Source organism: Drosophila yakuba, chromosome 2L, assembly GCF_016746365.2.
Source record: "Drosophila yakuba strain Tai18E2 chromosome 2L, Prin_Dyak_Tai18E2_2.1, whole genome shotgun sequence".
Lineage (NCBI taxonomy): Eukaryota > Metazoa > Arthropoda > Insecta > Diptera > Drosophilidae > Drosophila > Drosophila yakuba.
In genome coordinates this window covers 20,650,002-20,677,154 of record NC_052527.2, presented here as the reverse complement: position 1 = coordinate 20,677,154, position 27,153 = coordinate 20,650,002, and the positions used below count along the sequence as shown (strand labels likewise).

Here is a 27,153-nt window from a genome sequence, read left to right as displayed (position 1 = left end):
GCGGCACCAGCCTATACCACAGATACTGGCTAAAATTAAAACCACTTTCAGACGGCGGCAGCAATCCGTAACTAGTTTCAGACTCTAAGTAGGTTCGGCAAGTGCAACGAGAGCACTAAGGCGAGCGGAGTGCACAGCGATCGCAATCTCTATCACGGCCTGTAAGTGTATATCTGTATCTTGCAGATACACAGCCACATCCACTGCAGCAGTAACAGGCTGCACTGCCGCTTTCTAAACCAACTCCAGACTCACATGATTTGCTCGGGGCCTAATATCTGGTTGCTCTGCTCTGGGGCTCGCTCCGACCTGGTCTGGTCTTTCGTTTCGTCTCAGCTCGGTCCATATCGCTCCAAATGCTTGTTTGTGCCACAACATGGCCTTGAAATTTTAATCAAGTTTCGCGCTAGTACCGTGCCTTAAGACTAAGACTTGAAAGAGAGACCCAAGGCTTGAACATGGCCCCTTCCCGGCCACTTCGCCGAAAGTGCCCGTCATGATGGCTTAGTTCGACTTAGGAATACTTTATGAGTGTGCGTTTCAAGCACTGCGATAGAAACGAGTTCTATTGAACTTGGCACTGCTCTTCAAAACAGCAAATCAGACAAAAATAAAAGGCAATTCTTCGGCTACTGTGGGATTTTCGGACTTATTGTTTCCAAAGTGATTAATGACATATCTGGTTTCTTCTCTCTATTTTTTGGCAGCAGTACTGTGTAATATTTGCAGAATATTTTATTTCACCGGACGCACCAAAGAGTAACAGCGATAAAAACTTCCCGGTGTGCACGAAGGATGGGTACAAATTTAAAAAATCTCAAAACATTAATGAACATTTTTGTAGAAATACCGAAACGAGCCATACACTTTATTGTTGCTTTATTTAATAATATTTAATATTAATTAGTACTTATTACTAATTCTGTAAAAAATAGTTTGAACAACAATTCTGGTTAGGAGAAAGTATTCTTGCTATGGGGTTTGCAAAAGGATTGCAAGTGAGAGTTAATAATATAATCGAATATAAAATATGAAAATAATTATGAAGCCAGCAGGAGGAACCTGAAGACATAAAATGAAGAAACAGCCATTTTTGTTTTCTTGAAAAATCCAATTTCGACGACAGGAAGAAATGTGTAATTTAGTTTTGAAAATTTTGAGATATTCCCAGTCAGAAGGGGTTTGTAATTTCTTTTTAACAGAGGCTCTCAATATTAAGAAACGACAATTACTAAGAGCATTAATGCATTAAATATATTTCATGTGTATTTCATTGTAAGTTATGGATGTTCACCTGTAGGTATCGAGTAGATTAAATAACCATTAAAAAACATAAGTGGGCAAATATAACAATTTCCCACACTGCTGTACAAACATGTAACAACCAATTTTGTCTCTGAGTATTTTGTCCCTTTCCTACTACGTGTGCGCATTTTAATGACTTAAGCTTTGCGTTCGGGGTACAAAGTACACATATAAAAGACGACAAAGCCCATTCTTATGCACATGTATATATACGGATATATATTATATAGATGCTCAGATCAGATGGCTGGACAGATCAGACTAAGGAGACAGACAAACAGCCGAAGGCCGAGTCATATTAATGCCAAAAGAGCCAGAGAATTGATTTATTGGGCACTGAATATTTTTGGACTGCAACTTCTGGTCTTCACATCGTACACTTATTTTATTTTTTCATTTTTGCGACCATTTCTTCAGTTATGATTGGGTCAAAGTGCTCGGATCTACCGCTTCTACATTAACGCATAATTTGCATTTCGCGTGAAATTTGTTGTTGGTGATCTGACGAGTGATTCAATTTCAGCGTTGACTGAGATTGCATTCCGAACCGATACAACCCAACCCAGCTCAAAAATGAATTTCTTGTTAAAACTTTTTTGCCGTTGATTTTTTCGCGTTTTGGGTGTGTTCGCAAATTTTAAAATTTAAGCGAATATACTGTCTGTTTGTCTTTCCAGAGTGTGCTCGGTATTAAAAGTCAAATGAATGCAGAGGCCACATCCTTTCCGATTGTTCTCCACCAACCGCTGGTCATGTGGATGCCACATTTTACATGTGTCGCTGAAGCGTTTTGCTTGCCATCTTACTCCGGTTTTCTGTATTTCATTTATTATTTGGATGGGGATTTATTCGTCATGTATTGCATGGAATTTGGCCATTACTTAGCCGAGTCTGTCACGCCCGAAGTGTGGTTGTAATTAATTAGCTCTTCAGAACTTTAAACTGGGAACGCATAATTTCTAACCATATCGTCAAATTTCTGTATTTAAGATAACCATAAAACTTTGAATATGATACAAAAAAACCAAACATTTTAAACTTCCAAAAAATAATTTTTGTTTTCAACTTGGGCTTGCAGCTGCCTTAAAAGTCAATCACTATTTATTTAAAAGTCTCTATTATGACACCTTGTTGTTTTAAGCGATCCGTTTGGTTCGATTGACGAACGGTGGCAAATGTTTTCCTAACTTATCAGAAGTATTAACTTGCCTGACATTAATTGTTTATAGTCAATACACAATTATACACAGAGAGTCTGTGCTTAACAAAATTAATAATAACATTTTGATCCATTGCATCCAAGGATTTCCCCCTACTTTCCTTTGCGACTGCAGGAGACTAAATAGGAATGCGTAATACATATGTGAGCATGAGTAAGGCAGCGTTCCACTTTGACATTGAGTTGCGTGATCCGAAGCGTAGCCCGATAAATAAACACTCTCTATGGATGAAAGCCAATTATTAGTAAGACGCAGATAAGGCAGCCCGACAGACTGAATTGCAAGCTTGTTATGCTCCTTTGCCTGGTCACTTGGTGCTGCCAATTAAATGTTCAAATTCGATAAAAATCGCCAGAGCTCAAAAAAGGGATCAAAAGCATTTCCAACTACTTTAAAGACACATAAACTGCCGACAACCAGGAGCGGTAGGGGGGCAGCTTGAGCCGCCGTCTTGGCCCGAGTAGAAGTAGAAGGCAGATGCCACGATGGAGACCGCAACAGCTGCCAAATCGAGGGCTGTGGGCACTGGAGGCCGAAAAACACAGAATGAGACGGCGGGACGTTAGCAATTGGAATCTAATTTAAAATTAGTGCTTACAGGATTGAAATAAATTTAGTCAAGCGACGGCTGCCGGTCTCGGCCCTTTGTCCCTTCGGCCAACTGCTAAAAGCAACAGCAGCAAACTCATTCAAAATGTGTCGACGAGCCTCGGTTCCGGTGGATGCCAGGTGGCATGTGGCTTGACTCTGACCGGGAATTGCGGAGAGCTCGGAAGTTTGGGATCGAGATAAAGCTCGCCCAAGCTAGTTTCACTTGGGTAAATTTTCATAATTATATCTATGTTTTTTATCAATATATGGTCCTGCGAGTGTTTAACGATCTTTCCTGGATGATATACATTTATTATATGTATTTATGCGTTCGAATTCTGTGTAGATCCTTCAGAATATCAGTGAAACCATTTTACATTTATGAGTAAACATCACAAAAAGTACCGCTAGTCGCCCACATATAACCAACACGTGGGTTGCCAAAAGAATTGTAAGCATAAGCTACTGCCACAAAAAAATTTTTTAACCCATTTTTCAGAGAATAATGTTTATTACGTTTTATTCCACGTGTAACGGATATAACGACAAGCAAAAAAAATGATACAAAATTTGTGTGAAGATTGTCGTTGAATAAGTACAAACTATACATTTAACAGTGTCATTAAAAATCACTAATAATCATGAGAGTTAGACAATATAATTTTGCTTACCAAATAAGAACAAAACACAAATTTTCTGGCCCGTCCGGACTTTTAAAAATAGCCACCTTGAACGTTATTTATTTTTTCAGAAATACAACATTATTCGACTAGATATATGCTTTGTAAAAGGCACAGTAAAAATTGGTTGCCAAAAGCACAAAGAAAAAATTATGTGAAAATAATTTAATAAATTATTTTGATTGTATCATTGTTATTTTAGCAGAAAAAAATAGACACTCCAAAATTATAATTTTATTAAACAAAAGGTGAAATAAAAACCTAAACAAAAACTTGGGCTACGGCTTACATATGGCTTAGAATCAACAAAAAATAAAAGCGAAGTCTAAAAGAGGGGAGAAAATATTCCAAAGTAAACAGAAATACAATTTTTGTTTTTGAATGGATAGGTAATCATAAACATCGTAATCATTTCCACCACTTTATTACAAATGAAATTAGTTTAAAAAAAACCGCCAAAAGTGGCAACGAGATTTTTGGTAGTAAAAATAGCAAAAAGTAAGAACGAGAAGCAACCAAAAGAGCAAAGGCAAATAGAAATCGCGTGTGCGCTGACGCAGCAAGAATAACAAAAAGTCCAAGCAAAAAATTCGACTATTCCGAACCCACCTCCATCTTACCACCTCCTTAACCCCTCCACCATTAGTATAGTACAATTTTTCAAATAGTCAAAATAAAGGGGGAGCGAGACGGCTAGCACGCACAGAAGTTGTGTTATTATTATTTATAATTATTTTTTTGTTGCCAGCACACACACGATTCGAGTCAAAAGTGTGAAGCTTCTTTTGTTTTTTTGTTTTTTTTTTTTGTGCTTTTGTTGCCATATTACGCCTCAACATTTAACCTTGAGTCGGGCGGGTCATCGGCCGTTTTGGCCAGCGAAAATTCTAACGATTTCGTTGTCAGCTACAACTACAATAGTACTCTGTATAACAATAACAAAAATGAGTGTAAAACCTGATGGGAATTACAAAAGTAGAACTTGCTTTGTTAGCTGATCTAGCTACTTATTCTTTTTCATCTGAGTTTGGAGTCATACCTGGCGTATGCGTAATAAATGAATTTCCGTGAGAGGGGTGTAGAAATGGAAGGTTTAAATCTGGATGCTAGAACAATGAGTTTGTTTAATTAAAGATAAAGGTCATAATTAAATTTTGTGAGGTTCAATTTCGTCCACACATCTCAATTACGATTTTAAGAATAAAGTAAATGTGTAGACTCACTGACCTCGTCCAATGCAAAGCAAACTAATTATGTATCGCCTTCTTTTAAGCGAAAAATACATTCAAAGCAGCAAACAAAACCTCTTGTTTTAATTAAAAAGGTTTTTAGCGGTATACTATCAATAGGTTAAACGACTTGGTCAATGGCTTATTTTTAAGATTTGACCTCTTCCTTCGGGCGTTGTACAGTGGATTGGGTATTGCGATATGTACATTTATTGTACTCTCCATCAAAGTCATCAGCACGTGTCTTTATTAATACTCTCTAATATTTTCGCACAACGTTTTAATGGTTGTTATTTCCCACCAATAAACCTTTTCCGTTTCCCTTCGAAATCGTTCACTATATGTTTAAGGAAAAAATACTGCAAGTAATGAACGCGAAGTTCCAAACAGCAAAACACAAATCAATGTATGTATAAACGCAATGTCCCTTTCCTGGCCTTCTACTTGACCACGATATATCGTTACATACATAAGTATATCCACATATTTTTCGCCAGGTGTGTGTTGAATTCAAGTACGCTTGCCACTTTTTTCGTCGGTGCGAATCGAAAATAATTGCTTGACCGTGCGGACTCGATTTATATTCACCAGCATGAATGAACACGGCAACAAAAACTTCGAATTCACGGCTTATAAAATTAGGAACCGAAACAAAAAACAAGCCTAATTCTCATTTAAAAGTCTAATATGTACATAAAATCTACTTAAAACAAAAACCAGATAGAACGCTATAATCGAGTTCCCCGACTATCTGATACCCGTTACTCAGCTAGTGGAAGGAATCTAGTATACCCTTTCTTTACGTATGATAGGTATAAAAACTGGGAAGTGGTGAAGTCATACACCTAACTCAGCACAATAAGTAAAAAGAAAGTACACAGCCACCAACTTTTTTTGTGTGGGTGGTTGGTTGCCAATTGCAATTACCCAGTAATTTTTTAATTGCTCCGCCGCACTTCACTTGGGGCCAGTGCGTTTATCGTTTTAAATGTACAATGTATACACATACGCACAAGTAAAAGTGCCTGAAACTGTGTCAGGTTTATCCGCAGGCATTATTTGTCGGCTGCGAAGGCTGCTTCAAAAGCCAAGTCCAAGTCTGAGAGTTTAGCGTTACCAATTTCTTTGATTCCATCGATTGTCTAGGCTAAGGTGGGCGTTGCTTGTGCTGATGTTTTTTATTTTTTGCCAAACTATAGCTGTTTGATTTTTGAAGGTTTTTGCAAAAAAAAAACGGCTTAACAAATATAAGTAATGCCGAAAAATGTATACGCAAAAAAAAGAAATGTTAAATAAGCACGCACTTATTTGCCTAAAACAAATTACAAAAAATAAAATTAAATGTTACAAGGTTAAGCCTTGACAACGGCACGAATTTATTGTTTAAATCGAACAAACAAAAATTTTAGCACAGAAATGAATAATGAGCGAAACAAAATAATGCGAATAATTGGCCTAATTGTTGACCGATTTTTATTTAGTTTTCGAAATATAACAGTTCAGAAAAGGTCAGTTTGGTGATTTCGTAATGGTGCTACTATAGAGATATATCATTTTTCAAACAAAAATGTGCACCTATTAATCTCATAACTATTAAGTAAATGTAGGATAGTAAAATGTTAACTACATCTCTGGTGTAGTAGACAAAATTGTCCGTCCAATAAATATTTTCGCTTTAACTTAATTCCTAAGAATTTTTAGTGGGCGCTTTACGTGCCTAAGTAATCTGCGTTGCAGCCGAATTTTTACGAATTTTCGCCCATTTTCTACTACTCTCGTAGTCATTATCTTATCAGGGTGATGGAGCCGAAGAAAACACGGAGAACAATTCAGCCACGGAACGTACTATATTTTGTTTATATTAGGAACAAGAAAAAAGAGCATTGTTTTTATGGCAAAATAAATAGCACAAATGTGCATTATCAGCCAGTGGTGGTATCTACAAAGTACCTCACACTAACACGCATATGGACACACACACTCACGATTCACCAACACACAGGCACTAACCCCAATTCGAACTGAACGATTGCGGGGCACTGTGTTATCAGCAACGCCCGAAAAATAGACCCAAGCACAAAAACTCACACCGTTGAGGAAAAGAAGCAAACAAAGTGGGCGAAAGTGGGCAGTCCCCTCTCTACTTCCCCCCGCACTTTCTCGACGCCCTATTAAAGGGACCCGAAAAAGTGTATTGGGAGTCTCTGAGCGGGGTCTTATTAAGATATTGATTTGCAGCACGCAAATAACGCATCAACCTCAATTACAAACCACTGGACAACTTGAAACGTACCCTGTCCCCAAGTTGAACGAACTTATCAGAAACAACAGCTAGCTAGCTTTGTGTTAAGCGCCTGCGACTAATTAAAATAATTATTGCTGGTACTTCCGCACTTCTCAGCCTGCAGTTTTAGTAGCTCCGCAGACCCTGAACTTGAACCCAGCTATGAGTCAAACAAAACTAACCAGCATCGCCGACTGCAAATTAACCAAAATCGTTAAAAGTGAACATAACAACCGACTGCCAGTTCACGAACTCTTTGGCCAAGTGTGAAGGCTAAATAGCTCTGAACAAAGGAAAAACACGTTTGGCTTATTGGAAGTGCCGGTTTTCTGTTCAAAGGTCTATCATAAAGTAGTTGGCTAGTTGTCACTCCTCGGCGGCATTTACATATCCAGATGCCGAAGGCGAGTGTTCAGGCCCATAGCCAAGATACCAAGATACATATCTTCTAAAATAAGACACGATCTGCAAATACCTAAACTAAGTAGTTTTCTTTTAGGAATTAGCAACTCCGATTTTCGTCCCTAAGAATAAATGAATTTTCACCTGCACCGTAACGAGTATTAAAATAAATAAAATTAAAAAAAGGTATGCTTCGATAATGGCTGCTAACTAACAGAAATGGAACCTTTAGCTTTGAGAAAGACAGAAAGCAGCGCTAGCCAATCCCATTCTGAGTTTTATTTGAGAAAGCAGCATACACAAAGCGGAACTATTACGATTACGAAAACGAATCATTTTTTCCAAGGTGCGTGCTTCCTATGCAAACCAAATCGCCTCAATCACCTTATGGCCATTACAATGATGCCTAATGCTACAAACAATCACTCTCGCACAGTCGTCTTCCGTCCCGCTTTACACAAGCACGCGGTGCGCCCCAGAAATGCGTGTGCGTTTCCAATTTGGGTTACACTCAGTTTGCGCCGCCGAATGCTGCCCTACTTTTGAGATACAGATATTCAATACCCGCGCGGGAGTACGTAGCTGTTGCTGCCCAGCCGGCGATTGAAGTCAGCATGTTTGGCGCTGCGTTCCGTCCCCGAAAACCAATATTTAGTAACGAAAGGTGACCGACCGGCTTTCCTGACCTTTTTGCCGGGCCTCACAGTTGTAAAGAACACCGAATATCGTTTTGGGTTAATTTGGGTTTGCTTGGGTTAATAGACAGATCCGGGTCAGTCGCCCACATGATGGATTCACAATTGTTGTTTTGAGACAGTCATCATTTATTTAAAAAATGTTGAAAGCTAATGTTGTAGCTTGAATTTATCTAAAAAAATTAATTTAATACTACAATATTAAGGAAATAACTTCCTTAATTGATTGTGAAAACGTACTCTGCAAGACATCTTCAATTTAAATTGCCACCAGCAGCAGCTCTCATTTGTCAGCCGATTGGTTGAGTAAAAGGGAGAGGGGTAAGACAGAAGAAATTAAATTCTTCTGCATAAAAGTCTTTCCAGCATTTCCCTAGGTGTTGTGATTGCACTTCGGATACGCCGATTTCAAGCGGCCCATGCTGAGTGGGAATATACATACAGCTAATGGCTGATGTCGTGGCGAGCTAGTTGACCTACTTTCCGGCACGCACTATCAGACGCCCCGCCACCAGCCACCCCCACATTTGTCCCCACTTGCTTGGTCTTACTCGCTAACGCTCGACGTTCGTAATCAGAAAAACTTAGATAAGGCGCCTGTTCGTAGTTTTCCGCAAAGTCTACACATACCTGTAAACTTTACAGGTTAAAACGGGAAGATACGTCATTGAAATATAAACTAAAAAATAGAAAAGTGAGTAAAAAGTAATCAATTCTAGTGGATGTATTTTTTTTTTGATGTCAAGCATTGCGTGACAACCTCTCAACAAATCGTGGAGTGAGGGGTTGGGCATACGTAATATTGTCCTCTTAATATGGAAATCCACCTCATTTTCGGCGAACAAGGTAATTAAGGTCGAACATTATTTTAATAAACTCATCATATGGTTTGTAATAGCCAAAAAATGCAAAGAAATTTTGCGAATCGGCACACAGTAAACTATTTGGAGAGCGGTTATGATAGAGTGGTTAAAAATTAAAATATATGTAAAACTTAATCTTTAAATATTTCATTACAGGCATCGGGCATATAATACATACATGTGTACATATGTACAAGGAAAAATTAAAAAAAAAAATCCCCGAAGTCTAGTTTGATTAAATCAATCAGCGGAAAATAGGAGCTGCAGTTGCGATTTCTCCTCACACTGCCTACATGATTTTCAAGAGCCTTTCGCCGCTTCCAATTCGCACTTTCCTCCAAATGCTGGCAGCCAGCTTATTTCAAGTTCACTATCGACAAACGGGCAGCAAACAATGAATAATTTATGCAGAAATGATTATGTCGCTGGTGCAGTGGCGAGGAGGGGAGGGAAAATTGCCACCAATCAGCGGCGCATAAATCAAAAATGTTGTTTTCATTAATCCATCAAGCATCTCCCTCTTCGTGGGGCCATCTCGATCTGCCGCGGTGCAGCTGAACACGAACATGAAAATGAAAAAGAGGGGCAAGGCAAAAGTGGAAAATCATGGCTCAGCTGCGAGCAACAACAACTTTCACCCGTCCAAAGAGCGAGATGGGCAGAAAGAAAGTGAGACAACTAATGCTCTTATAGAAGCTCAAAGTAAAGAAAGTTAAGAAACAGAATTCCCATTTGTCTTGTAGTTGCTGGTGTTGATGTTGTTGTTGATGTTGGTGAGCAGCTAAAACTCGTTTGGGAAGTAGAAGAAAGTTGCCTCGGCCGCTTTAAGAATGCTGGACTAATTGGACGGCGGCGAGAAAGAGATAGTTGTAGACCAGGGCTGGCCAGTGTGTTAGTTGGTCGGCATTGGTGTCCCTAGTTGCGGGAAAATTATCTCTCTCACTTCCCTTTTCTGCCCCAAGGCGATCTTTTCCCTCGGCACTGTCTCTTAGCGATTGCTTAATGCCAAGTATTCTCGGAATATTTGGTAATTTTTTCTCTGCGTTTTGTTTGTTTGTTCCATTTGTCTGCACTTTCTCTCACTCTCTCTCTCTCTCTCTCTCTCTCTCTCTGTTTCACTCTCTTTTCACTTTTTGTTTCTAATCAAGAATAGAAACAGACACACTCGGTCCGGTTTTACGAAAATATATTTATACGAAAATATTTCACAATTTTGTTCGCTTTTTTTGGGCCACATTTGTGCATACACACTACTGACATAGTTCGGTCTTTCTATTATAATTATTAATAATATTTTTGTGTGTACAGTGGGACAGAGCGAAACTTCCGTGGAGTAAAACATTTAATAATGTTTTGGATGAATTCATCCACAATCTGAGTAAGTTATTTTCTCGTAAGCCGCCTTTAAAATGGTATGGTCTGTTTTTATTATTTTAAAAGATCTGATTAACTTAACAATATACATAATCTATTAGATCTCCTCCTCGCTCTTTCGCACCTTTTAAGCTGTTTCTGCTGCAATTAATCGTATCTCGCATCAATCAAATTTAAAATTGTGTTGACCAATGAAGCATTTTTAGTGCCGTTGACTTGCTTTTAGTCACAGCTGCAGGCTGTTGTGTCATTAACCTAAAAAACGTGTTTGATTAGAACGGCAGTGCGAGCGGGAGGGTTCTTTATTGTGCTTTATTGCACTCAATCATTGCTCCCTCTTTCTCTACCTACATATGTATAAGTAAATGACTGCTACCAAGTACAGCTATTATGTACATCATGTGCACGGAATGTACATCAGCTAACTAACCATGTGGCATTCTTGCTTTTAAAATCTTTAGAATACGAATCACGTGGAATCAAGTTTCAGAGATAAACAATCACCTTATTATGCACAAATGTGCATGTGGGTTAAAACATTTCGAATGGTTATCTCAAAAGTCCCGAAGTCTACTAATTAGTATCCAAAACTCCGATATCGGCCTGTCAGAATGACAGTTGTAAGACCTTTAAAATAAGCATGGCCAGGAGTCAAAGTCAAGCGACAGTCAAAGGGACTTATCAATGTCAGGCGACATTCTCGCATTGCAACTACAAACAAACGAAACAAATACCCAGTCGCAGCAGCAAAGCAACATCTCGTTTACAGCAACTGTGGACACAATGTATGTACATAATATGTATCTGACTGCAGGAGCGGGTGGTGGGTGGGTGGTGAAGAGCGATAGCAATTGCAAGTGAACGAGAGAGAGTGAACGAGAGTCGGTGAATGAGCGAAGGGAGGGGGAGGGGGCGAGGCGCGTTCTCGGCGCTCCGCTTCGGTGCTTCACGAAGTGCTTCGTGTTCGCCTGATCGCGATTGTCGATTGCTGACAGCAGCACCAGCAGCAAAAACAACAACTGAAACAACACTGTGAAATGGCGGCACAAAATCATTGACCTCAATTTTTCGTCATGCGAACACACACCAACATTTATTTGTATGTAGTATGTACATCGGTACTTGCGGTAATTGCATAGGTGTGCGAGAGTGCAAGTTAAAGTAAAAGGCAAAAAACAATACAAATAAGAAAAAACTTGTCAACGGGCGTTATCGTTCGCCAGCACTGGTATTTTGCTTAAATTATTTGCCATTGTAGGACTGCTGTTTAACTTCATTTGCGGTCGTCCTTGAGCATCGAAACCCGCTTTAAACCAATTATTCACATATGTATGTAGGTACATACTCATGTTTGTCATAAGACAGTGCGAATATCGACCCACCCCAGTGCGTTTGACAAAAGAAATGCAAATAAGCTGGACGGCATGGGAGAATAAAACGAAATGAGATGAGGCGAAACGAGCAGCAGTTGTGCACAGACACGCAACCGAGTTTTGCTGCTGCTGCAACAATACCACTTTTTCAGGGGGCAAGGTCATGTACTTGAGCTTTTGTTCTGTACATCACGTTCGACAGAGCAGGGCAGCACGCTACGAGAGAGAGGCAGGGCTGACGTCAATGTCCTTGCGGTTTACTTGGCCTCTTTCTGGGTCCTTGCCCAAAATGCAGTTGTGACCCAGTTTGAATTTTTGGGGAATCAAACGCGGACTGCACTTCAAAGCTACCTTAGTCACTAAACCGAAAGAGGAAACCCAAACTCAGATTATGTAAATATCCAGTTTTTGAACTAAATTTTCCTTGAGTTATGTGAAACACTGACTTGTAATGCGATATGATCAAAGACTGCAAGATAACTTAATATTTGCATTTCCCACAATTGATATCTGGGACAGTCTGTTATCTTGTTTGCATAATAATTCATACAGATAGCATTGTTTCGTTTAATACTTTGCAGAAATATAAATTTAATGAAGCTGAATGCATATGATGTTCGTAGCCCAGCTTACTTCTAGAATGCCTTTGCACTTACTCGCTCCATGACTCGTAGACTTAGGCAAAGAAAACGGCATTACTCACTACTTGAAGCCCAGACTAGACTTGACCTGCCCCACTCGCCTGTACAGAGACAAATACAAGCCCATGACCCAGGCGCCAGCAAAGACGTAATGATTGCAGATATTGGCCTTGAACTCTCGCTCCCGTCGTCAATCGAATTGGGTCAAATGCAAATGCTGTCCTGCCGTCGCTGCTGCTTCTGCTTCCTGACCTGACCTGTCCTGGATTAGCCATTTGGCACGAGGTCAGTGCCACGGCAACGACCAAAGGCGAGCACGAATCGCTCGAAATGACGTCACTGCTTCCCTGCTCACCAATTGCAGTTGCAGCACAAACAGGAAGCGAAGAGTGGAGAGCCGAAGAGCACATCGCAACAGAACTCAAGTGAAGAAGCAGCATTCCTTCAGTTCTCCCTTTTCCGGCTGCTCGCTGCAGGGAGGCCCTAAATATAGAACGACTTGAGGTAGGTTCGAGCTCAACAACGGGCATTGCATCAGCAGCAGCCTCGGAATGGCACCAAACCGCCCTTATGTCTGCATATGGCCCGGTGCAGCGTCTACATGACATGCACTCGTCCACGACACTGCTGATAGAGTGCCGAACAACAATGCTGGCTGCCTGTGTGCGTGTTTATTGCACTCAGCAGCAAACGAGCTCCTGATGATCCCGGGGAAGCGAACGAAGAAACATAAAATGGGCACCATAAAGGATTTTCGCATAATTAAATATAATTGGCCCACTACATCAATACAGATACAGATACTTAAATACCAATTACGGGAAAGAACTAACGAGAATCTGTGTTTAAAACTAAACTTCGAAATCGTAACATTTTCTTCCTTAAATCTTTTGGATCTTTATTTAATATTTTATGCAGTTTTCAGGAAATGGACCATACTATGATTCTATAAGGTCATTATTTTAAGAAATTGGTATGTTGTGAGGATACAAGCTTAAGGAACTCTATTTTTTACAACGCCTTTACGAAGCACGAAAAATAACAATTTAACGCAACATAACTGGCTTGCTCTGTACAGTTCATAGATCTTACCTGAAGATATAGAATTTACCGAATCGCTTCGGGGCGTGTGCTGCATTCCTAGGCCTCCCATTCCGCCTCCACCCACTCCGACACCCGATCCGCCGCCGCCTCCTACAATTCCGATAAGGCCATTCGAGGTGCCATTCGCGTGGTGAAGAATACCCATTCCCCCGATACCTCCCCCGCCCCCCAGGTTCTGCTGAAGGTGGAGCGGGGTGGCTGGCGTTGAGGGGGTTGTGGAGTTGATGAGGCCTTGGCCATTCTGAATCTGTTGCATTCCATTGAGGCCCCCATTGAGCATCCCGTTGGCCAACGCGCCCAGATTGGTGGCACCCGGTACATATTGGCTATTGCTGGAGCCTCCATTCCCATTCGCGTTGCCGTTGATCGGGATGATGGTTGTCTGAGCTGGCAGAGTGCTAGAGCAACCGTGCATGGCCAGCGTGATGACGCTCTGCTGCTGCTGATTTAGGCCATTGCCGTTGGAGCCGCCGAACGAACCGGATTCATTGCCGCAAAGCCAAAGCTCCTGATCGCAATAGTCGTGCGAGTCCAGGGACGAGGGCGACATGTTTACCCCCGAGGGCAGGACGAGCCCGTTTGAGGAGGACGTGACCTCCGACGACGACTCCTCCGGTAGACGCATGAAGCCGCCGTTGTTTGACCAGCGCCGCTTCATCCTCTGGTAGCCAATGGCCGCCGTTTTGGGGCCGTTTTCCGTTCACTTGGCGTCGGCTGGGGACAAGGAGCTTGTCCCTGGCAGTTGGTCAATATGTGGAGAAGAACTATCTCCTGATGCTGTGCAAAGCTCGGTTGTGCGGCTAGAGGTTCTACTCACTTCTGGCGGTGTTTTGTGAAATTTTGTGGCGGAGCTAGTATTTTTTGCGCACTTGCTTGCGTTCAAAATACATTTTCGCCCAAATTCCTGCTCATTTCGTGCGGGGAACAATCAGAGCTGTAAAAAAGAGTGGGTACAACCCATAAAGATGACTCAAAAGTGCCCCAGAGAAACCAGTTCTAGGCTTTATTTCAACATTTTGTGGTCACACTGGAAAATGAACGGTTCAACGCACCTGGGCGGGGGCAAGCTCATGAAATTTTCATTTCATTTAATTGCAAATTTTCGCACTACCTTGAACACGGCACTGGTCTGAGGCTAAGCCCAGAGAGAAGAAAGCTTGCCCACCAAAAAGGAATACGTAATTCTTGAATAGATCAACCCGTGCCCCAGTATCTTACAGAGAATTATACTTAAGAGATTTCCACCATTTGATAAGCTCGCTCAAACTGAATTTATAGTCATAAAGAATGGTATATAGTATAACGTATAGAATAAGTTGACCCGAAGGCGGAATACATTTTAGAAACAATTTATCTTTTTTTTTAAATTCAAGTTGTGAATTATTATCATGGCGAATCTTGATTGTCCCCAAAATAAATGGTCTACTTTACTCGCGTACTTAACTTAACTCAATATTTCGTTGTATTTCACTAAATATGTACTTTTAACTTTACAATCATTCAATGGCACCCATCATGGGTGAACATATGTAAGTTTGAAAAGTCACTGGACAGTACACCCACTCCCCCTTGCGTGACATGTACAAAGCTGCATTCGTTTCTTTTGGAAAGCCGGTAATAGCTGGCACTTAATTAGCGAAAGTCACTCGCCAGCATAGACAATTGGCATAAATAATAAATGCAAACGACCCAATAGTTTGTACTGACGATTGTCAACTTATTAACCATGGCTGGTCAGTGCGAGATACGGATTAATCAAAGTACCGAAGTCGAGAATCCTCTGCATTTATGCCCGATTGACTCACTCTGCGATTTACAGGTGAATCATTATTTTGTATACTGGATTTCGACAGTTTCAAGCTGTGTGTTTTCTTCCCCAATCGTGTTCTTTTATGGTCTACCCACCATTAAGAGACCGGCACAACAAAACCGAGAGGAAAGAGCAAAGCGAAAATAAAAATAAAGCAAAAGTCTGAACTTTTCGTCTCTTTGTGCTATAAGGCACCAAAACTGGTTTTATGCCGTACTCATTCGCCAAAGAGCAAGCGAGAAAATAAAAAAGCTTAGAAAATTTGAAAAGAATCTCGATCAAGCGCAAAGTGAAGAACAAGGTAAGCTGCAAAGAAGCAGTCAGAATGAAAAGAAAAGGGAAGACTAGTCTAAGCTCGCGTGACGACTGAAGGGTGAGGGGGAGGGCGAGGCACTGAGTTGGGATTTTGGCCCGCATTAAGGAAAAAACCTGTCGCCCTCGCTGCCAAAGTCGCTGCCGACTGAATTCGTCGAGCAGCAACACAAAAACAATGCAAACAGGTTGTTACTTGCCGTTTTTGCTTTGTTGTCTACAAAAATAATTCTGAAAACATCGGAAGAAGCAGAGACGGAACGCGTATTTATCGCATTCTGAATATACTACACACATAGTATATACGACGTGTATATGAGCGGGATGCGCAGCGATACACATGCGTACGCGACATTTATGGCATTTTTGTGGTCTTGTTGGTTTTGTTGATGTTCTCTGTTGGGTTGCCACTTTATTTTGCCCACTTTACTTTTTCTTGGGTTTTCCCTGCTTCAGGAGTTCAGGCTGAAGTACAAACGACGTTGAAGAAGAGTCAAAAAGCCAAACACGCTTTTCCAGCTTCCTGTTTGCAATTTAGTATTAGGAACCAAACAGAACGGAGTAATAGTTTTAAGAAATGGTGAGACAGAATACTGAGATAAAGGTAGCGTACAACTCTATTTATAGAATCTTAAAAAATAAAATATTTAAAGTATTTGGAGCTTTAGAAGCGATAAGTTTTCCCTTAGCTTCATGTATCGGTAATTTTGACCTGCGGTCAATTAGCACGAAAATAGTTATGCAAATTCAAAATTCAGTTGAATCCTAATAAATTGAACCGCTGTCTTTTAAACAAAATACTTTGTTGGATATCTTGAATACAATTGCTAGCACCATATGGTAAAATTATTTAAAATCGTAAGTTAACTACCCTTTTTCATGAATCGAAAGGATTCTGAATCTAAAAATTCCATTGACTCCTAACTCAACCCATTTAACCCTAAAAACTTGACTGACCCCTGATATAGTAGGGATAACCTGCTGGAACGTTTACTCTGCAAAAGTATGTCAATAACTGGCACGCGAGGCTCGATGGTTAGGAGTCCCACTCTCCTTCACGTCCTTTTATTAGTTACCAACCCTCCCAAACAACTTATTAAGAATTGTTGTACACGATACTGAAATCAATGGGTGGTGGTCAAATAAGCATATGTTGGTGCCTTCAGCTCTGGTAGAGCGAAAACAATTAAACATCCGTTCCCGGATAGTCCAGCAGGAATAATATAATAGGCAAATGAGGAACGAATACTTCTGCGAGCGGATCATTTTATTTTCCTGCACGTAAAACCAGCGCTGCGTGATTTCCATTTGCTGATAAGTGGAAGGAGCATACATGTGCGTTACGTTCCCACAAATTCCTTTAAAGGAAGAAAAAGAGTAGTGAAGCAAATGACCGATATTTAACCATATTTAACCTGCAGGCGATACCGTCATTGACCGTGCCAAACCGTATTTAACTCATAACTTGTAAAATATTTTACATAAATTAGAAAGGAAAATAAATTTATCCGTAGAATTAAAAAAATGTGCCTGAAGTTCCAATAATCTAGAATTAAAGGTTCCCAAAATTCCGACGTTTACAATAGGCGACAATAGTTCAAATAGGGTGTAGTTTTAATCACTAAACATTAAATTTTTTTAAATTCAGAATCACCATTTATTCATTCATAATTCCCAAGAGGGGCTGCAAACCTAACGGTTGTTTCTTTCCATATATCTGTATTTCTTTCACTATCAGCCCCAACACAATACCAAATTTAACCAAAAGCAGGTTTAGCGTATCTTTCCGCGAACTCAGTGGAATGCGTTTTTATGATTGTGATTTTTTAAAAGTTTTTTAATTTGGTTAAACATGAAAAATTGTGCCATTCCATTGACACATATCCAATATTTCGGTTAAGACAAATCCAAAGTAAGCTGGTGGAATTCGTTTCAGTTCGAATTGATGCGGTATGTTTTAAGAATACAAAATGCATCGTAAGATTTCAATAAAGTTTTGTTATCTGTAGAAGATTATGAAATTCGATGGCTTCCATTAGCAAAAACTAGAACAAATCTCGTTTTCAATAAGTAGGCTATAACATGGAACCTACATTTCCATTAGACGCATCTTCAGTTCTGTATTTCTTCAGCTGCTGACTTTCCCAAGCAGATCTGTTAACGGACCTAAATATCCCAGAGTCTCCTTTTATTAATTCACATGTTCTTTTTAATTTTATCGACAAAAGTCTTTGCACAAAAAATCAATTAGCAATAAAAGCTATAGAAACTTTTTAATGCTATGCCCGAAAAAGATTTATAGCATTTCGCGATGGTCCGCTTTCGGCTTATTTAGAGCACTAAGCAACAGGGCACGCGTTTGAAATAATGGAACAGCAAATATTTTATTAAATAATATTTAAATCTTTGTACATCCTTAAGACAAATACAGCTTAATAACCTTGAAGCATCAACCACTACAAATAAATATAAGAATTGATAATAGGTGGCAAGAGGAAAAAACCCTAGCGACGCGTCACGACTGGCCAAAAGTTTAGTTAAACTGGTTAATGTTAACTGGCCCGGCATTAAAAATGCGCTTGAATCATTTCCTTTTCCGGTTAGTTTGTGTCTGTCTTGCTTTCTGCGGCGTCTCGATTTGCATTTATAATCAATAACACTAATGGTTTGACCTTTCTTGACGGCATAGAAGACACATTAAACCCAATATAGAATGACAGCGCACTGTGTGAAACCAGATTTAAGACTCATAGTTGAGGCTTGAGAAATTATAAACCACAATAACTTAACTGGATAACTCATTGTTTTTACGAAATAATAATACATCTGACATGAGTAGACTTGTCTAACGGTATTTTCGGGAAAAGCAACTTAAAACCATTAACAAAAAACTGATTTTTTGACATAAGTTATTGAATTTAATAGTTATAGGGAAAAAGATTTAAGATTTAGGACTTATGGTGGAGGTTCAGGAAATAATAAACCACACTAACTGAACTAGATAACTCATTGTTTTTACAAAAATAATACATTTAAATTGAGCAGACTTGTCTAACGGTATTTTCCGGTACGGCAACTGAACACAATTAACAAAAAACGGATTTTTTTTTATATGCCATTGACTTTATTAGTTACAAGGGATAAGTCAATGATAAGAATGACGACGGCAAAATTATTACAACTACATTTTCGCGTTGTTTGGATGATCAACAACAACAATATAATTGTTTTGTCTACTTGGAAAGCAGTGGAAAGTCATGGAAACTCTCGTCGTCGGCGATTGTCTGCGAAAGTGTTGGCAGCTCGACTTTGTTACTAGTCTGCGAAAGTCCACAAGGCATAACTTGTTCCAACCTCAATTGCTTTATGGAAGGCTACTGTTAAAATGCATTTACACACATTCGGTCTATTCAGACCAAACGGAAAGGAAAACCATCTGGAAAAGGCTGCCAAGATAAGGCACTCAATGCAATTGATACAAGAGCACATACAATGGCACCTGTTTGCCATTCCCGTTCCCCATTTTTATCCAAGGGCTGAAAAACGGAGTGGTGCTCTCTCTCGTGACCCACTGGTCTGTTCCCATCAGTTTGGCCGCCCCGGTCGTGGTTATATTGCACCTTTTTAAGGAGGGGTGGTGTTTGACACTTTTGAAACAATTATGAAAGATGATATTTCAATTATCCAGGCTGATTTGAATCATGGATGATAGTAACGAAAAAACACTGGGAATTCGGTTTTCTCAACATGGTGGAAGTAAAACACTGAATACCATGTATAGACATACATATATCTATATATTTGCATAAAATCGCATTAAAATTTGCCATTTGGGCACTATAATGTCCCATAAAACATTAACAACAGCGGCAAAGACGAAGTGGTCGACGCCATAGGATATAAGCAACTTTTTTGTGCCGTTTGTTTGTGTCCAGAAAGTGTAGCAAAGAAGAAAAAGCGAATAACTTAATTTGCAAAAAGCAGTTGAAAAAGAGAATCTCTAATCAAGTGCTTCGACTAAAAGATACCTGGCACTCCGTTAACAAATTTCAAAGTAAATATGCAATTCTGAACCAACCCAATGGCACTTTTTAGATTATGCGGGCGGGACAGTTTTTCGAATTTATGTGGACTTGGCCAAGGCTAGAAATAAACTTGCACAACTCAGGCACCGCAAGAACCTATATACGGTGTAAGTAAGTGGTATCAAAACAGAAAAGAGCTATAAAGTCGAAACTATAAGCAGAGACGCCCAGGAAACGATGGCGAACGGGTGCCGGTAGGTCAGCGGCGTCAAAGGGATTGGACAAATTAATTGAGGAAGAGTCAAACTAATGTTGGGGACTTTAACGAAACCTTAGCGTAAAGAACGCTGTTACCTAATGCTTCATTAAATTAAGAAAGAAAAACCTAAGCGCATATGCAAGAGGACTTCATAAGCATAAATATGTCGCAGTGACTTTTAAGCAATATACGAAAAAAAGAAAACTTAAATTCATAAAATTTTAGACTGTTTTAAAGAAGAAATTTTATATTTATTGGAGCCAAAAAATATCATGTATATGTGTATGTACATATGTATATACAGTTTGACAAACCCTTTAGCTCGTCACACCAATAGAGTTTACATGTTCCCCAGCATTTACATCTCAGCCCAAACCGTATTAAATGATTTTCGAGCCTTTTGTTGCCACTCAACAAATCGAATATGAATACACCGAATAAAAACTCATCAACAGAATATATGATGTAAAAGTTAGAGTAAATATGTTGGCTAAGTTCAATGAATGTCCACTTGAATTTATTGAAATACATGCTAATTACGCAGTCGAATGATTCCCTAGACTAACACACACATATCCCTTTACACCGTGGATCTATAGTGCCCGTGGCCGTGCCCGAAAAAGATTTGATTATGTTTACGCAGGCGAAATACACGATTTTTAACGTTCTCTCTTGACCGTCTGTCAGTTGTCAAGCCCATAATTAATGTATTGCCAATCGAACCCCCATCCCGAACATGTGTATCATTTTGGCACATCATAATGCCTGTGTCTACAACATGAATTCATCTATGCGAACAAATGATCTGTGTGTCTTGGCATTGAAAATTTGTGGTAATGTATGTAGATTTCATTTCGGCTGGATGAATAAGAAATGGAAATTGGTTTTGCTCATACAAAGTGACAAGTGCGCCAAGACAAACACATTAAGGCCTAAGCAAATCGAAAATGGTTTCCGCTTCCGAACATCGAACTTGTTGCCCAACTCACATCTTTCGTTTAGCAGTTGACCACAAAATGTTGTTATGGAAAACCAAGGTGCCCACACTCACCATATTCGTCAATATAGTGCGCCAGTTCTGCTACTAATCCAAAAGTATCCATGAGCACACTGCGTTCTCGAAAGAGGTATTTTCAGTTGACAAAGCACTATTTGGAATGTTGGATAAAATCTTTTCACTACCTTTATGTATATGTAAGAGGATCCACGGCACAAATACCTCACACACTCGCGCACTATCTTCGATATATGCAATTTTGTAGATGCGGAAAAAGTCACAGACGACGACTAGACGGGCGTCTTATGTCTGTGTGTTACGTTGCTGATGTTTGATTTTGAGTTCTGGCTTTCGTTTGCTCCTATTTACATTTAGGTCCCGCTAAATTTTCTCAACCGCTGCACTAGGCAGCCGCCATATAATATTTGTACAAATATGAATATATACTCTCGGTTTCCGGTTTTTAAGAACTATTTTCTTGTCATTCCTCGCCACATATGTATTTTTACTATTATTTGAGTTTCAGCTACAATGCATTTGCACTTTATATTAATCTCTGACGATGAATTGCACTTGTTGTGTTTGTTGGGAGAACTGGAATTATTTGGGTTTTGTCTAACAATTTTTCATAAATATAGGTGTATATGTGATTTAAACATGTATTTTATTTGGTTACAACATTTTGAAGGGTTTTTTTTGAAAATGTTCGGTGTTTGGGTTTATCGTACTACTACGTTGTCGTTTTGCATTGTGTGCTGTATTTTGTATCTTGTTTTTAGACAAACGCGATCTGGCTTCGTACGTGCGAGCGAACAACCGTTAACAACAAAGTCCAAAAAAATACTAAATCGAGACGAACAGAATGTTAAACCACCACAGCAAATCAAACTCACCACACACTAACACAATAACAGTGGCAGCTCAGCCGACGCAAAAAAGAGCGAAAAACAAGACTGCTTCAAAATTTCTCATTTTTTTCATTTCAAATTTTACGCTCTAAAACGAAAAAAGAGAGAAAGAGAGTCAAAAGCGGAATCGGCGCTAAAGTTGAATGTGAAACGCAGGCAGCACTCACTCACACAGCTCCAGACACACACACACACTAAGCAAGCAAGCGACTTGAATGAAAATGCCGATGCAATCCGGCACGTATTTGTATCTGCGAGCTGTGTGCGAACGTATACGGCCGTGTGTGCGTGAGTGTGAGTGCCATCATCGCTTTTATTTCTTGCTGCTTTATTTTCGGTTTTCTACATTTATTTGTTGTTTTCTTTTCGTTCATTGCTACTTTCGGGTGCACAAGTGTAAATTCACACGTACATAGGTACATACATTTGAAATATTTTCACATAGTGACGCTTTGCAGTAGGTTATCAACAATTTCAAATAGGTAAAAGTACGATAAGTCCATTTTATAATTAAGGGACGTAAAACCGTTTTATTGGAATATATTTATTTAAATAATTACATCAGAAAACAACCATATTTGTCGGTTTTAAACTATTAAAGTACATATGTTGTCCCACCTATCATTTATTTGGCTTAATTGTGGGCTCACTAATTCACCTTTGCGATACATTACAAGTTTAATTTTCAATAAACTTTTACCTTGTAATTTGTTTTTTAATACAACAATAAGATTTTAATTAATAACAAGACAGCTAGTGGAAGTTCGAAGAAGAAATTTCAACACTGTCAGTTTTTGGGCGTTAGAGTGGGCGCAGCAAAAATTTATTCGGCAAATCGAGATAAATTTACAAGAAAACAATGGCATAGTTTTATCCGGCCAAAAATACTTTCTCACGTCAGCTGAATGAGTAAAAAATCAAGATAGAGTCAGAAAACCTTATAGAGTCCTCCGAAGGGGTAAAGGAATTTGGCTGTTTTCCATTTGTTGGAAGGGAAATCCAACAGAAATTAGTTGTATTGTAGACACCGGTATTTAAAGCAGACACAACTAGACGTAATTGATGTAAAGGAAGAAGATCACCAGGGTAAAAAGAACGCAGATCAAACTAACACGAAACAGGGAACAGCCGCAAAAGTATCTTAGTACGTACATATGTATGTACATAAACGTAACGCCGCCGTCTGCTGGGCGACGTATAAATTGCACATTTCAAATACATTGTGGTTAAAAAGTCAGAGCAAAGCGAACCGAGATACTCAGATACAGATACGCACACATCGCTGCAGATAATTGTTTGCCCCCTCCCTTTCCTACCGCCCCCCCCCCAACTGCCTATCGAATGCTACATATTTACTTAACGTCGCTGTGTGCGTCGACTTAACGCTGGGCAAGTTCAAGTGTAGAATGCAATAGAAAATTGCATTCGCTAGAGCGAGTTGCTCTCTCGCTCTCTACGCATACGCATAGAAAAGCCGGCAAAATGCAAGGGTAATAGAGATGAGGTGTGGGAATGCGGGGGTGGTCGTGCTGACGGGGACAGTTGTTAGCATGTGGTGAGTTTCGTTCTGTTTGGTGTTGGCTGGACACATTGAACCACAAAAGTTCAAGATGAAAACACAAAATATCAACAATGACAGCTGAGTAGTGGGGACTGCAGAGGCTTGGTGTTCTTTTACTTGTACTTGTTTGGTTATACCAATGCAAACACAGCTGCAATCCATAACTGCTTTTATGATGATTTTCTTCTCTTTCGTCCTTTTCCTCATTCTACTCCTCCACACGTCCCTTACTCTTCTCCACTCCCATTCTTCTTCTTCTTGGCCGACTGCCAAACGACTCTCAGTTCAGTAGTACACTAGAGCAATTGCTTAGAGTATGGGTGCAACATGTATCTGTGCTTTCCTATGTGTGTCTGTGTATCTGTGTAACTGCATGTGGGCGTGAGAGAGTTTGTCTAGCTTTGGGGGTGAGAGTAGGTGAGAGAGGGGGGAGCGATCGAAGTCATGTGCATGCCTTTTGTTGGGGTAGTTCGTCGGAAAATAAATGAAATAGAAGAGAGCCGTTTGCCAAATAGTGAAAACTTGAACTTGCTTGAGTAGACGATACCGTTCATAGGAAGAAAGAGGTTTGATGTGAGTTAACATAGCTCTTAAAAAACAAGCTTTTTTTAAAAGAAGAATTGTTGTCTGTTTAGAAACGATTGCTTTTGAGTAATTTCACCTAAAACGAAAATAAACAAAGAAACACTTCTTTGTATAGCTTGATTAAACTTATAACTAATGCTCTAATCAATAATCACGTTGACCCTTTAGTCTGAAACACGTTTCCGTTTAAGATGCAATATATTGGGTGTATCCAATTCGAATAAGTTGGCTTTTAGTTGGAACTAGTTCATTCTTATTCATTTTATCCAGTTATTGCAGTGCACAGATAGACACAGATAACACATAATGTATCTGAGCATCATCCACCAGCTACAGTGGCTACGTGTGTGTATCTATGTGCATTTAGCGAGCGAGATAGCTGGCTAGAAAATAGAAACAAAAGAAAGGACAAAAAACTTGTCTACATGCCTGTCGCTCAAGCTGCAAAATTTATGCGAAGACACACAAATCCACTGAACGACCGACCGACAACGACAACGCTGCCGATGGTTGTTGCTGTCGGTGCCTGGTGTTTTGGTTTTATACCCATAGACAGACTGCACCAATCTGCTTCTGCTTCACAACACCATGTCCCCCCTCACCCTCACCATCAATCCATTAAATGCAAAAAAGGCCGACACAGACACAGAGAGAAAAGATGTACAATTCACATAAGAAGAAAAAGCACACCAACACTTCAGATATTTAGATATATTATTTCTTATTTAGCTTCAGTTTCTTGGGCTTAGTTCATGAAGTTTAAAGCGTGCACGAACGTTTTATAATTTGTTTTATTTTTATATTTTTTTTTTTGCTAATGTGGTTTGCCTTGTGTGGCTAGGGTTGCTTCGCTTCGGATCAGAGCGGTTCGGCTTGTCTTTTGGTATGATTTTGACTTTGAATCGGGTGCCACAATAAGCAGAGGGCAGGCATAGAAGGAAGGCAAAGTCAGGTTTAGTGTCGCTCAGTGGCAGGGCGACGTTTTGCAGTTGAGGTAGTCGTGGTGAGCCGCGCGACGAAGACTGGAGGAACGGGCAGTAAAAGTGGGCAAAAAGGAATAGATGACTCCACGTTGGGCAAATAGGCAAAGATTGGCGGTTGTTTACCGATAAGCGCCCATGAATGGGTGACGGCAGTAGTCGACAGACCAAAGGAGAGCAAGTGCCATAGTTATCCAGACGGGCTGTATGTACTATATGTACATATGTAAACACATGGCCCTGCCATGCAAGGGGTTGTTGAAAAGGTCATGTACAGACACAGTGGGCCGAATTGAGCAAGTGTAATAAGATTTTCGTGGGGTTGTCGATGTTGCTTTGTCTAGTTTTGTATTACCGCAAAGAAATAGGATAACGCATTATTCGTATTATCCATACTTACTTGCAAGATCATTTTACCCGTTACTTGCAGATTCAGGGGGTATGCATGATTCGTTTAGAAGTATCAAAAATCGTTTCCGACACAATAAATTATATGTTATGTTGTTAAACGGGATCACTAGCCGAGTCGATACAGCCATGCTCTAGATCAAGATCTCAGGATTTGTAAGATTTTGGCATTGTCAATTTGGCCATGCCCATTCTGACGCCCATAAAATTAATATTTATATGGCCAATGTATTTGCTTATCCATCATACATATATTAAAAAGAGTTGATGTTTTACACTTCCCGACGTGCAATTTTCCAAAGTAGTCTGTGTTCTATTAATTTGCAATTTTACAAGAAAAAGAACTATAAATTACTTTGGACTAGGATTCGGTCATTATCCAAGATCTAGTCAATCTTTGAATGGGACCTGATAGACTCGTAGCAAAGAAAATAAATACTTATTATTCGAAAATAATATTTTAATGAAATTTGTTTTTCACTCTTTGATATCTTGCTATTACAAAAAATTGTTGGGGGCTTTAACAGCCCATTGCGTTTTCATATTTTACAGTGCGGATATTTACATGTTTTGTTGTTTATGTTGACTGGCATGACATTATTTATTAAGAGTACCAATTTTGGGGTAATACCAAACGAGCTCCCAACATTTTTGTAGATGTGTGGCATCCTGGGTGCCAACAATTCTGATCATAATGCTCACTGACAGGTAGTCCCCCAGCTTGCATACTAAGCAAAAAACCAGCGTACGAACATATTTAATTGGCGTGCCCTTGTCGCGCCAGTTATCGATAGCTATTTCCTGAACAAGTCAACTGGATCGCAATACGGCCAAAACAAAAACTCATCAGTATTCAGGAGGCTGGGGAAACAACAGAGCTCTTGTTGTGCAAGTGCCAACTCATTGGCTTAGCTGTAAGTGTTGGGTGCTGTAATTGCAACACGCGCTACTGCTTTTATCGGGGGCTAGGAGCTGATGCTCCAGTAAGCACCCGACATTGTTGGCTGATAAAAACAAAGCTTTTGGCTACAGAAATAACCATGCTCTTGCCACAACGCAGTTTGCGTCGTCCGTATTTGGGGTCCCTATGCACCCATAAGCCTCAGGCCACCCCAAGAACTAAGGCAAACTTGTGATCATTATACTAGGGTATACTAGATTCGTTGAAAATATGTAACAGGTAGAAGGAAGCGTTTCCGACGATATAAAGTATATGTATATATTCTTGATCAGGATCAGGCTAATGAGTCGATCTGGCCATGTCCGCCTGTCCGAATGAACATCAAGATCTCAGGAACTCCGAAGCTAGAGATTGAGACTAAGCATACAGATTCTAGGGACGTAGACGCGGCGCAAGTTTGTAGACTCATTTTGCCACGCCCTTTCTAACGCCCACAATCCGTCCAAAACTGCCACGTCCACACATTTGAAAAATGTTTTGCTATTTTTTTACATTTTTGTTACTCTTGTAAATTACTCTCGATTTATCAAAAAAATGTTTGGCCACGCCTACTCTAACGCCCACAAACCCCAAAAACGTTCACTGT

At 39.8% G+C, this 27,153-nt stretch overlaps 1 protein-coding gene across 3 annotated transcripts in view; it reads right to left on the bottom strand.

The window, feature by feature from the left end:
- The window catches only part of LOC6529075 (ecdysone receptor), a 60,608-nt gene that overhangs the window by 13,007 nt on the left and 20,448 nt on the right, over nucleotides 1–27,153 (bottom strand). The window contains exons 1-2 of one of the 3 annotated variants that reach the window (XM_002090052.4): nucleotides 21,219–22,715; nucleotides 13,750–14,695 (exon numbers count right to left, since the gene is read on the bottom strand). The exons of 1 other annotated variant lie outside the window; for it this stretch is intronic. In XM_002090052.4, the coding sequence (XP_002090088.1) occupies nucleotides 13,750–14,419 (670 nt within the window). In that variant the 5' untranslated portion in view covers nucleotides 14,420–14,695; nucleotides 21,219–22,715. Of the gene's footprint in view, nucleotides 1–13,749; nucleotides 14,696–21,218; nucleotides 22,716–27,153 lie in introns of those variants that run through there. One more of the 3 variants, XM_039371507.2, reaches the window with a different exon arrangement.